We start from the raw sequence: 12,680 nt of genomic DNA, 5'->3' as shown, positions 1-12,680 counted from the left end.
ACCCCGAAAGCGCCCCCGTCGTGTGCTGCAGTCTGTGCCTACTTCCAGGCGCTGCCGGGCTGCCCTGTCTCCAGCCTTGCTGTTTGTGCACATTTCGTTTAAACAGAAGCAGGAAGCGTTTCTGAGGTTCATGTGTGTTGCGGGTCAGTTCTTTTTTTTTTTTTTTTGAATTGCTGAATGGCGTCCTGTTGTACGGAAGCACATTGGCTTGTCCTTTTACCAGCCGATGGCCGTCTGCACTCCTTCCACTTTGGGTCTGCTGTGAACCACACTGCTGTGAACATCGCTTCCACTCTGCAGCTTCCCCTTTTGCCGTTGGTACTGCAGTTACACAGACGACCTCTCAACCCCACGTCTCTTCCCACCTTGGCTTTTGTCCTTGTGTCTCTTCACGCTTCATCCGGCCCGAAGCCCCTGAACTACCTCCGGTTCACTAATGCTGTCCAACATGTTCACTGAGTTCCTTGCATCAGCTGATGGCAGAGTTTTTTGGTTTTAGAATTTCCATTTGTCCTCTGTTTCTGTGTTCCGACTATTTGCCTCAACTCTCAATTCTGGCTTACACCGAGATCAGAGTAAGCATCTTGCTTTTGCGTCTATCCCTGCTAACTGCGGAATCCCTGCCCCTGCAGATCTGACTCTGTCCGTCGTTTCTGGCCTGGATCTGTCCGTGTCTCTTGCCCTCTGTGTTCCTGGTTATTGTTGTATCAGTTCAGTTCAGTCACTCTTTGTGACCCCACGGACTGCAATATGCCAGGCCTCCCTGTCCATCACCAACTCCCGGAGCTTGCTCGTTCATTGTTGTTGTATATGACACATGGAATAACTGGAGGCTGAGGATGACGTCCGCCTCCTCCAGTGAGGCCCTGCATTTACCCCGGCAGGTATGGAGGTGCTAACGTTCCACTTGCAGGGACCGAGATGGTCTGAAGCCGGCTTGGCCCCGCGAGGGCTGGGGTACTCATCATCATGGTCATGCTTTTATACCTGGAAGGTTCCCTTGAGGGGTCTCAAAGTGTAGTCAGTTCTGGACTGTCTTCTGCTGTTTTATATCTTCCTCTTGTCAGAAGTGCTGCTGAGCCTCTTAAGACACCTCTTTTGGAATTGGCAGGAATGTGACCCCAACTGTCAGCTTCATGGATTTCTGCCCAGTAATTCTTCTCTTGCTAGCTCTCAGATGGATTCAGGCCTGGATTTTAAAATACTTGGTTCAGCTTTCCTAGCAGGGGAGCTGGTCTGAATTACCTAGCATGCCATTCCCAGAAATGGAAATTCCCTCTTAAATATTTTTAGAATAAGCTTGTCAAGAACCATATAAAATCCTGGCAACTAGTAAAGTCTTTATTATTTTTAAAAATAATTTGTCTGCTTCCTTTTGGCTGTGCCAGGTTTCACTGCTTCATGGGCTTGCTTCTCTAGCTGCAGGGAACGGGGGCTGCTCTCTGGCTGTGGTCCATGGGCTTCTCACTGTGGTGGCTTCTCTTGTGGAGCATGAACTCCAGAGTACAGGCTCAATAGTTGTGGTGCTGGGCTTAGCTGCTCTGCGGCATGTGGGATTATCCAGGATCAGGGATTGAACCCATGTCTCCTGCATTGGCAGGTGGATTCTTTACCGGTGAGCCACCAGGGAAGCCCCAACTATTAAGGTCTTCATTATTTTTATTTTTAAAACTTATTTTTTCATTTTATAAAATATATAATTTTATTGAAGCCTAGTTGACATATAGCATTAGTTCCAGGTATACAAGGCGATGCTTGATGTTTGTATATACTGTAAAATCCAGTTAACATGTATCACCACACAGGTAAACTTTTTTTTTTTTCTCGTGATGACAACTTTTAAGATCTACTCTATTGGCAACTTTCAAATATGCAATATGGTATTACTAACCACAGTCACCAGGCTGTACATGACACCCCCATGACTTACTATGTAACTGCCAATCTATTACCTTTTGACCCTCTTCGCCCATTTCACTCACCTCTCCTGCCTCCGGCGACCACCAGTCTGCTCTACCTGTGAACTAGGTGGGTTTTGTTGTTGTTTTTCCCAAATCCTCACCTATAAGTGAGGTCCTATGATAACTGTCTTTCTTTGGCTTATTTCACTTAGCGTAATGCCCTCAAGATCACCTATGTTGTTGCAGATGGCTAGATTTCTAGATTTCTTTTTGGCTGCAATGGGTATTCACTTCTGCACACCGGCTCTTTCTAGGTGTAGCAAGTGGGGGCTCCTCTTTGTTGCTATGTGGGGGTCTCTTGGTGCAGCGGCTTTCCTTGTTGCAGGGCACAGGCGTACGGGCTTCCGTAGTTGTGGCTCACAGGCTCAGTTGCCCGCAGCATCTGGAGTCTTCCTAGACCAAGGATCAAACCTGTGTCCCCTGCCTTGGCAGACAGATTCTCAACCACTGGATCACCAGGGAATTCTACAATCTCATTTTTTATGGCTGACTAATATTCCACCGTGTGTATATACACCACAGCTTCTTTACCCATTCACCCACTGGTAGACACTTAGGTTGCTTCCCTGTCTTGATCGTTGTAAATAATGCTGCAGTGAACATTGAGGGTGCTTACAGGTTTGTTTTTTTTAACAGATAAAGATTTATCCATTCTCATAACTCCTGCACCCACATACAGCTTTTGGAGTTTGTGTTTTTATTTGCTTTGGATAAATACCTAGAAATAGAATTTCCGGGTCATACAGGAGTTCTGTCTTTAATTTTTTTAGGAGTCTCCGTACTGTATGTCTTCCATAGTAGTTGTACCAATTTACATTCCCACCAACAGCGCCTTTGTTATGGTTGTCCAGTTGCTAAGTCGTGTCTGGCTCTGCGATCCCTTGGACTGCAGCACTCCAAGCTTCCCTGTCCTTCATTGTCTCCTCTCCCTTGAGTTGGTGATGCCATCCAACCATCTCATCCTCTGTTGCCCCCTTCTCCTCCTGCCTTCAATCTTTCCTGGCATCAGGATCTTCCCCAGTGACGGCTTTCCTTTTCTCCACCTCCTCACTGATGCTGCTTTTTCATTTTGATAATAGCCATTTTAACAGGTGTGGGGTGGTATCTCATTGTAGTTTTGATTTGTATTTCCCTGCTGGTGAGTGGTGTATCTTTTCAGGCATTTGGTGGCCATCTGTGTGTCTTCATTAGAAAAGTGTTCAGGTCTTCTGCCCATTTTTAAAAAGTATGTTTTGCTGTTGAGTTGTATAAGTTCTTTCATATATTTTTGGATATCAACCCCAATTAGATATATTTCTTGTAGATATTTTCTCCCATTCAATAGGTTACCAATTTTTGTTGTTGATGGTTTCCAGGGTAGAAATAGTAATTTGATGTAGTCCCCCAACTTGTATGTTTTTGCTTTTGTTTTCAGATTTACAAAATCATTGTCATGTGATGTCAAGAGGCTTACTGCCAATGTTTTCTTTTGGGAATTCTGCAGTTTCAGGTCTTACATTCTTTAACCCATTTTGAGTTAGTTTTTGGGTGTGGTGTAACATGTTTCCCAACACCGCTTATTGAAGATACTGTCCTTTCCTCATTGTGTATTCCGGCTCCCTTGTCATAAATTGACAGTGTATGTGCTGGTCTACTTCTGGGCTCTCTCTTCTGGTGATCTATGTGCCTGTTTTTATGTCAGTTCCATACTGTTTTGATTACTATAGCTTTGTAATATCGTTTGATGTTGGAAAGCATGATGCCTCCAGCTTTTTTCTTTCTCAAGGCTGCTTTGGCTGTTCAAGGTCTTTTATGATTCCACACAGATCTTAGGATTATTTCTATGAAAAATGCCATTGGAATTTTGATAGCAATTGCATTGAATCTGTGCATTGGTTTGGGCAGTATGGATATTTTAACATTAATTCTTCTAATCCATGGGCACAGATTTTCTTTCCATTTATTTGTCTTCTTTGATTTCTTTCATTAATATCTTAGAGGTTTCAGTGTACAGGTCTTTCACCTCCTTGGTTAAATTTATCCCTAGATACTTTCTGTGTGTGTGTTGTTTTTTTTTTTGATGCAGTCATGAATCATATATTGTACATGAGATTGTTTTCTTAATTTCTTTCTGATAATTCACTATTAGTCTACAGAAACAATACATTGATTTTGGTACATTGATTTTGCCTTCTGTAACTTTACTGAATTTATTAGTACTGAATTCATTTATTAGTTCTAACAGTTTTTTGGTGGAGTCAGAGGTTGTCCATAAATCAATCATCTGTAAATAGTTTTATATCTTCCTTTTCAGTTTGAATGCCTTTTTTTCTTGCTGAATTGCTCTGGCTGGAACTTCTAATACTTACGTTGAATAAACATGGTGAGAGTGGGCATCCTTATCCTGATCTTTTTTCTGGCTGTGCTGCATGACTTGAAGGGTCTTAGTTTCCTAACCAGGGATTGAACCGCCACCTTGGCAGTGAAAGGACCAAGTCCTAACCACTGGATCTCCACGGAGACTTCGCTTCTGCGTATGTGAGTGTGTGTCTTGTCCTGATCTTTTATCTCTTCGCCACTGTGATGTTAGCTATGGGCCAGTGAAAAAGCTGGCTTAAAGCTCAACATTCAGAAAACGAAGATCATGGCATCTGGTCCCATCACTTCAGGGCAAATAGATGGGGAAACAGTGGAAACAGTGTCAGACTTTTTTTGGGGGGGCTCCCAAATCACTGCAGATGGTGACTGCAGCCATGAAATTAAAAGACGCTTACTCCTTGGAAGGAAAGTTATGACCAACCTAGATAGCATATTCAAAAGCAGAAGCATTACTTTGCCAACAAAGGTCCGTCTAGTCAAAGCTATGGTTTTTCCAGCGGTCATGTGGTATGTGATGTGAGAGTTGGACTGTGAAGAAAGCTGAGTGCCGAAGAACTGATGCTTCTGAACTGTGGTGTTGGAGAAGACTCTTGAGAGTCCCTTGGACTACAAGGAGATCCAACCAGTCCATTCTGAAGGAGATCAGCTCTGGGATTTCTTGGGAAGGACTGATGCTAAAGCTGAAACTCCAGTACTTTGGCCACTTCATGTGAAGAGTTGACTCATTGGAAAAGACTCTGATGCTGGGAGGGATTGAGGGCAGGAGGAGAAGGGGACAACAGAGGATGAGATGGCTGGATGGTATCACAGACTCGATGGATGTGAGTCTGAGTGAACTCCGGGAGTTGGTGATGGACAGGGAGGCCTGGCGTGCTGTGATTCATGGGGTCGCAAAGAGTCGGACACGACTGAGCAACTGAACTGAACTGATGGGCCTGTCACATGTGACTTTATGTTGAGGTATGTTCCTGTACCTTTTGTTGAGAGATTTAATCATAAATGATGTTGAATTTTGTCAAATACTTTTTCAATATCTGCTGAGATGGTCTTTTGGGTTTTATCCTTCATTTTGTTAATCTGGTGAATCACATTGATTTACAGATGTTGAACCATCTTGTGTCTCTGGAATAAATCCAACTTGATGTATGATCCTTTTCCTGCATTGTTGAATTTTGTTTCTAATATTTTTTGTTGAGGATTTTTCCATTTATGTTCCTTAGGGATATTGGCCTGTAATTTTCTTGTGGCAGTCTCATCTGGTTTTCATGTCAAGGTAATGCTGGCTTTGTTTAAAAAAACAACAACAACAACAACAAAAACAATTTGGAAGTGTTTCTTCCTCTAGTTTTTGGAAAAGTTTGAGAACTCATATTATTATTTCTTCTTTGAATGTTTGGTAGAATTCATCAATGAGGCCACCTGGTCTCAGACTTTCTTTGAAAAGTTTTTGATAATTGATTCAATTTCTTTACTAGTAGTCAGTTCAGATTGTCTTTGATTCAGCTTTGAGAGGTTGCATGTGTCTAGGAATGTGTCTTCCAGGTTGTCAGGTTTGTTAATTTGTTGGCATATAACTGTTCACAGTGGTCTCTCTCAAGCCTTTGTATTTCTGTGATATCAGCGGTAATAGCTCCTCTTTCATTTGATTTTGTGTCCTCCAGTTTTTTCTTGGTGAGTTTAGCTGAAGGTTCATCTGTTTGATCTTTTCAAAGAGCCAGTTCTTAGTTTCATTAATCTTTCCCATTGTCTTTGTGTGTGCATGCTAGGTTGGCTTCAACTAAAGCATCCAACTCTCTGTGACCCTATGGACTGCATCCCGCCAGGCTCTGTCTGTCCATGGGATTTTCCTGGCAAGAACACTGCAGTGGGTTGCCATGCCCTCCTCCAGGGGATCTTCCTGACCCAGGGATCTAACTGGCGTCCCTCGCATCTTCTGCATTGGCAGGCAAGTTCTTTACCACTAGGGCCACATTAATTTGATTATTTCCACGCTGATCTTTATTTCCTTCCTTCCACTAACTTTAGGTTTCATTCGTTCTGGTTCCTTGAAATTTAGTGTTTGAGCTTTGTTTCCTGATTTAGGTGTTTCTTATTACGAATTTTCCTTTTAAAGCTGCTCTTGCTGCATCCTGTAAATTTTGATATGTCGTATTTTCGTTCCCCTCAATGCTGTCTTTCACTTTCTTTGACCTCATAGTTATTCAGCAGTATACGATTTGATTTCCATGTACTTTTGGATTTTCCCATTTTCTTGTAATCTTTAGTTTCAAACATACCCTTGCAGTTGGCAAAAATGCTTGATGTGATTTCCATCTTCGTTCATTTAAGAAGATTGTGGCCTAACGTGTTATGTATTCTGGAGAATGTCCCGTGTGCCCTTAGAGCAGTGTGTTCTGTTTTTGGGTGGAATGCACTGCATGGATCTCTAAGTCCATCTGATTGAATATGTTTAAGGCCAGTGTTTTTCCTCATTGATTTTGTCCGGATGATCTATCCACTGATGTAAGTGTGGGTTGTTAAAGTTCCCTACTATTATTGTTCAGTCTATCTTTAGGTCTAGTAATATTTTCTTTGTATATTTAGGTGTTATTTGGGTGAGTAAATACTTACAAGTCTCTTTTCCCTATAAGGTCTTGCACATCTTTTATTGGGTTTGTTCCTAGTATTTTAAGAACTGCGATGCTAGTGTAAATTGCATGTTTTTAGGGTGTTTTCTAGTGTGTGTGTGCACGCTGCATGGCTGCAGTGGTGTCTGACTCTGCGACCTTATGGACCGTGGCCCACCAGGCTCCTTAGTCCATGCAGTGCACTATATATAGGGACATGTTTAGTTTTTTGACTGTATAGTTAACTGCCTTGATTTTCTTAGTAATCTCTTAAATTAGCTAGGATCTGCAGTATTAACAGTGAAAGACAAGGTGATGGTGGGGTCCTTACCTTCTTCTATTTTAAAGGAACTTGATGGAATATTTCATCATTAAGTATAATGTTTGCTTAGGATTTTAGAAAGTAATCTTTATCAGACTAAGGAGGTTTCTGATTTCTACTTAAGTAAAAATTATGAACGGGTGTTTTTTTTTTAAACAGGTCTTTCTGAGTACTGAAGTGATTATGTGATGTTCATTTAATCTGTTAACGTATTTATTCAGGAGAGGCTAGGCCATGTTGTGAAAATTTATAAACCCTAAAATCTCAGCAGCTTAATTATTAGCACAAGTTCATTTTCTGATTCACATAAAGCCCGGTATGGAACAGTGGAAGTGGTTCCTGCCTGGGCTGCCTCCAGTCAGGGTCCTGCCATCTCCACACTGGGAACCTTCAGGTATGCCATGGTAGAGGAAGTACACGTGGAGACAGCATCCCTGGTCTTACTTCCCCGGAAGGAAAGGTGTCCCAGGTGGGACTGCCCGGATAAGGGGTCAAGTACATTAACCAATTTCCGATCACTCCGTCCTTGCATTTGCGATGAGCCCAATAGGGAGTACTGATTTGAACATACTGCTGGTTTGGGTCGCTTCTGCATCAGTAACTTCACCTGTAGCTTTCCAGCCCTCGTCTGGATTTGGTGTCCAGGTTGTTTTCCCTTCTGTTCTCAAGGGCATTTGCTTAAGATTGAAGCTACCTGTTCAGTATAAATTACCTGTTAAGCCTGTCTGGACCTGATGTTTGTGAGTGGATTTCCAACTCAACTCAATTTCTTTACTGTCAAGCACCTCTCTCTTCTTTGTAGTGCTTCTCTGGGTTGTGGTATTTTACTTGTATGATTTTCACACTGAGAGGCTCTATGAGGTAAAGCTGACTGCAGAGTGGTTGGTATGTGATACAGGCTAAGGAGTAACAGATACCATTCCAGGTGTAACTTGCTGAACACTCACAGACCTTGTAAGGTAGGGCTGTCCTTGCTGCCACTTCCAGGTGGAGAAACTGTGAACAGTGAGAAGGGACCACAGCGACGGGGACAGAAGGCCCCTCACCCCTCCTGCCCTCAGGGTGATCAAAGAAAGGAGACAGCTCAGATGGTTGCTTTGACACGCGGCATGCGGTGCACACACAGGCGGCCACGGCTTTCATCTGTGTTTATTTTCCTTTCATATAAAAGTTACAGGTTTGAAATGTCCTTAGGACGATGCCACGATCAGCCAGTTAGTCTAGTCGGGGATATATTACAATGTAATAACACTGGGAGGCGGTGGGGGGAAGCGCTGCTTAGAATCGGGGTTTAATTCGGACCTGGTGCATGCCTGCCTTCACCCTGACCCACACACACCCGCAGGGAACCGAATCCTCCCGAGGGTGTCTTTGTCATACAGGCTGGCTGGAACACCTGACTTGGCCCCTAAGCCAGACAAACCACACAGCCAGGCTGGCAGCGCCCAGAGCCAGGGAAGGGTCTCCAGGAGGTGGAGGTGGGGAACCCTGAGCCCAATAAGTTAAAACGCACACTGCACCTGCTCCCCTCATGCAGGGGGGCCACCTGGCCCACCTGCACGGCGTGCCCGGTCTGCTCTGAAGTGAGGGGTGGCAAAGCTCCCCCCGCCCCAGCTCACCACTGTGGGAACCACAGTCCACACGGTTCCTCGGCCCTGAGCCATGGAGGCCCGGCTCCGCACACGCGGCAGCATCAGCAGAGCTGGCCAGGCCAGGAGGGAGGTGGGAGGGAGGCTGAAATGAGAGGACTCAAAAAAGTGAGAACAAACCAAAACCCAACCCCACACACAGTACTGTTCATGAACAGCGACTCTACACACACACTCCTTAAATAATAAAGTGACGCGTTCCGCCCAAGGATCGCTGCTGAGGGGTCGTAGCTGACATTTCAGACTCCTCCCCTCTGTGTACAGGACAGATGGCTTCTCAGTAAAAACTGTTCAGAAGCCCACGAAGGACTCAGAGTGACAGGGCTGTTTCTTTAAATAGTCAACAGAGATTGCTTCCACTCTTTTCGTTCTGTTGAAACTGGGCTAAGCCTGGATCTAGCCTGCCGTTTGCCCGAGTCCCAAACCCAGGAACAGTGGGCACTCAGTGATGTGAAACTAATCAGGGCGGGGGTGGCCTGCCCGCACACCTAGGCCTGGCTGGCTCAGAGTCCGGTGGGCGCCTCTGTGTGGAGCCCCCACTGACCTTGCCTCGGATTGTCAGCCTCAGCAGCGAGAGTGGCTTAGGGGGAAGCGCAGGGTAAAAGAGCACCTGCCCCTGAAGACGCTGTGCCTGGCAGGTGGGTCTTTGCAGCCGGGACCCTGTCCTCCCATGGGAGAGCCGGCAGAAAGAGCCTCCCACACGGCAGAAAGGGCTGAAGAGCAGCCCGTCTGGCCCCAGCAGGCTGGGGACAAGGCGGGAGGGGAGCCCGCAGGAGCTGGAGTTTAAGGCACACGGCAATCGACAGAGGCGGGGCCGCTGGCCCACCCTCCCCTCTCTGAAGGGACTCACCAACAGCGCCGCCCCGCTTAGCTGGAGTGATCTTTGTGGGGTCACGGCCTGCCTGCCCAGCTCCCGCAGTGCCCGGGTTAGGGGGTGAGGGCAGGGGGAGACGAAGGGGCGAAACAGGAGGACTGACATGGCTGCTGCTCGGGCCCGGTGAGGGCGGGCTGGTACCGTGAGCAGAGCCCCAGCTCCGGGCTGCTGAGGGGGCCCCTGTCGTACCTTTCCGGGCCAGGTGAGCAGCGCCCCCTCTTCCGCTGAAAAAGCAGCACGTGGGAAGTGAGAGGAGTCTGCCCGGTCTCCCCGCTCGCCTGCAGGTCCCGTCATCCAGTCACCGGCCAGGCAGCCCCAGCCCACGGGCCCCTGCCTTTGCGTCACAACAGCAGACTCAGACAGCGCCCCTGTCCCTCAGTCTGCTGACCGCATGCTCTGCAGCTCCCGGGCTTGGGGAGGGGACACAGGCAGAGCGGAAGACGGCGTGAAAGGAGAACCCCAACCAAACCCACACCGCCGGGTCACGGCTCGGCCGTGAGAGCTGCCTGTGGCTCCGCCATGGCGGGGGTTCTGCTGCTGTGCAGGATGGAGCCGGCCACGTGCTCCGGACGCCTGCCTGGCACGGCAGGGGCCCGCCCGGGCCGCCACTGCCGCACCGGTCCGAGCCCCTCCAGCCTCGAAGCGGCCCTGCGCCTCCCGGGCCGCCACCGCCGCACAGGTCCGAGCCCCTCCAGCCTCGGAGCGGCCCTGCGCCTCCCGGGCCGCCACCGCCGCACAGGTCCGAGCCCCTCCAGCCTCGGAGCGGCCCTGCGCCTCCCGGGCGCTCTCCTCGCCCGCGGCAGCTGCCCCTAGGTCTTCTCTTCTCTGTCTGTCTTCCTCCTCGCGATGTTCCTGGGCTTGATTTTCAGAGAGAGTTCCCACAGGGCCTCCTCGGCCAGGTGGTCACTGAAGTCGTTGAAGAAGTTGATGATGTCGTCGTTTCTCCGGATGTCATAGTGCCTGGGGGAGGAGGGGGCGGCCATGAGGGCCACACAGCCCTGGGACCCCCACCGCCCCAGCGAACGCACGGGGCAGGCGTGCCCCCGCTGGCCCTCAGAGCTCGGGGCTCCCCCTGCCCCCCGGGGCGGCCACACTCACGCCTGCTGGAAGCACCGCATGCTGTCCAGGATGTTGAACTGCTGCCAGCGTTTGGAGAAGTTCACCTTCCCGTCGATGTAGTCTGGGTTCCCCAGGTGGACGAAGGTGAGGTCCTGCAGGATGAGCCCCCTGGGAGATAGACAAGCTGGTGAGCACCCTGGGGGCGGCTCAGAAGGCAGCAGGTCTATGGGCTGGCGCTCCACGAGCGTGCCTGGGTGCTTGTGCTGCTTCTGGCAGGAACTCCTGACTCCCAGGCTCTGCGGCTCCGGAAAGGTGGGCTCAGGCCTGCCTGCTACATAGGGAGCCCCGCAACCCCTGTGCTGGCCCAGCACAGCCACAGTCCACCACGTGCAAGTAACAGGGATGGGAGAACAGAACCCCCAAACTCGGTGGTGGGGGGGTGTCAATCCCCTGGGTTATCGGGCACGGTCACGTGCTTTCACACAGAGGGCGTGAAGCCACCTGACGAGGGGCGGGGCAGTTCCCCCAGCGGGGAAGGCACAGCCTGCAGCTGCCCACAGAGCTGGGGTGGGACAGAGGCAAGGAGGGGGCTGTGAGCTATAACAGCCGCGTTTCTGAGGGTGCAGGCCTGAGGGACGTGCCCCTGGATACTCGGCCTCAGGTCACTGCGGAGTCTCCTGGAAGTCCCCGCTGTCCGCTACCATACTAAGGAATCTGACGTGCACAAGAAACCCACTTAGCTCTGATTTTTCCTGCTGTTTCCCAAGCACACGTGCCATGGATTCTTTTTGGTGAAAATGCCTACCCTCGTCCCGGCCCACAGGGGCACCTGTCCAGAGCTGCCTCAGCCAGGTACTCCCAGGGTCCCTGGGGAAACTGGAGGGACCTCGGGCTGCTGTGAGGTGCAGCCAGGCCCGGGGCAGCTGAGCAGAGCACGGTGCCACAGGCCTGTCCACACGAGCACCCACACACGCTCAGGGACGGGGTGGAGGAGCAGCGGGATGGGGCGGGTGGGCAGAGCGAGCCCTTGCCACTGGACCCTCGCTCATCTCCACCGTCTAACAAGGAGCACGTTTTAAGTTAGGTACAAGCACAGCGCCCAGGTTGGAAACCTTTCCCCGCGGGTTTGTCCGTGGGGCAGCGAGCGAAGGGACCCCGAGAGAGGCTGTACTCACAGGTATGGGATGCAGGGCGGCTCCACCTCCGAGAGGGCAGCCCGGTAGGCGCGGAAGGACGACGAGCTGTCGATCAGCGTGCAATACTCAGCCAAGCCCTGGCGGGAGAAGGCACCATCCATGAGCGTGGCGACAACGCCGAGCGCTGACCCAGAGCCAGGCCCCCCTGCCTGGCCGCAGGCAGGCCAGGCCTGCTATGGACACAGGGCTGCTGCTTGGCTGTGCTCAGCGCCGCAGGCCGGGATGTGCTGCTCCCCCCCCACCCCTCGAGCCTGCCTTCCCACCTCTCTACACTCAAGGCAGAGCCCACCGGGGAGGGCGGTGACCTCGCTGCTCTGCACGCTGGGCGGGCTGTGCCCCCTCACCTGTCACGTGCCTCTCACCTTGACGTGTCACCTCTTCCAGGAAGCCTTCCCTGCCTTCTCAGGCCCTCTTACGTGTTTCTGGAGCAGCTGGGGGGAATGTCCCACTTCTCCAGACACCACTGTTTCATAACTGTCCCTTTATATTGTCGGGAGACGACTCCCAGGGAGCCTGGCCAACACCTAGCCCTGTGGGCCTTGCCTCCCTTCCCCAGGAATAGCTCTCACGCCAGGATGAGGGTGCCCCAGGACTCCTGTGATGTGGCCACACTGGCCTCTGTCCCCTCTGATGGGAATTCCCCTCCCTTCCCAGG

General features: G+C 49.9%; 2 protein-coding genes across 15 annotated transcripts in view; one reads left to right on the top strand and one right to left on the bottom strand.

Moving 5' to 3' along the window:
- Window positions 1–7,977, top strand: part of PRRT1B (proline rich transmembrane protein 1B) — a 46,740-nt gene extending 38,763 nt beyond the window's left edge. Inside the window, exon 4 of the mRNA XM_069582158.1 lies at window positions 6,086–7,977. Within this exon, the coding sequence (XP_069438259.1) occupies window positions 6,086–6,100 (15 nt within the window). The 3' untranslated portion in view covers window positions 6,101–7,977. The remainder of the gene's footprint in view (window positions 1–6,085) is intronic.
- A 362-nt stretch (window positions 7,978–8,339) lies between these two features.
- Window positions 8,340–12,680, bottom strand: part of RAPGEF1 (Rap guanine nucleotide exchange factor 1) — a 136,446-nt gene continuing 132,105 nt past the window's right edge. For all 14 annotated transcript variants that reach the window (XM_069582133.1, XM_069582143.1, XM_069582136.1 and 11 more), the window contains 3 exons: window positions 12,005–12,102; window positions 10,869–10,997; window positions 8,340–10,730 (listed from right to left, as the gene is read on the bottom strand). In XM_069582133.1, the coding sequence (XP_069438234.1) occupies window positions 10,580–10,730; window positions 10,869–10,997; window positions 12,005–12,102 (378 nt within the window). In that variant the 3' untranslated portion in view covers window positions 8,340–10,579. The remainder of the gene's footprint in view (window positions 10,731–10,868; window positions 10,998–12,004; window positions 12,103–12,680) is intronic.

Source organism: Ovis canadensis, chromosome 3 (assembly GCF_042477335.2).
Source record: "Ovis canadensis isolate MfBH-ARS-UI-01 breed Bighorn chromosome 3, ARS-UI_OviCan_v2, whole genome shotgun sequence".
In the NCBI taxonomy this organism is placed as follows: Eukaryota; Metazoa; Chordata; class Mammalia; order Artiodactyla; family Bovidae; genus Ovis; species Ovis canadensis.
Note: the sequence above shows the minus strand (reverse complement) of the source record. Positions and strands in the feature narration are given on the sequence as shown.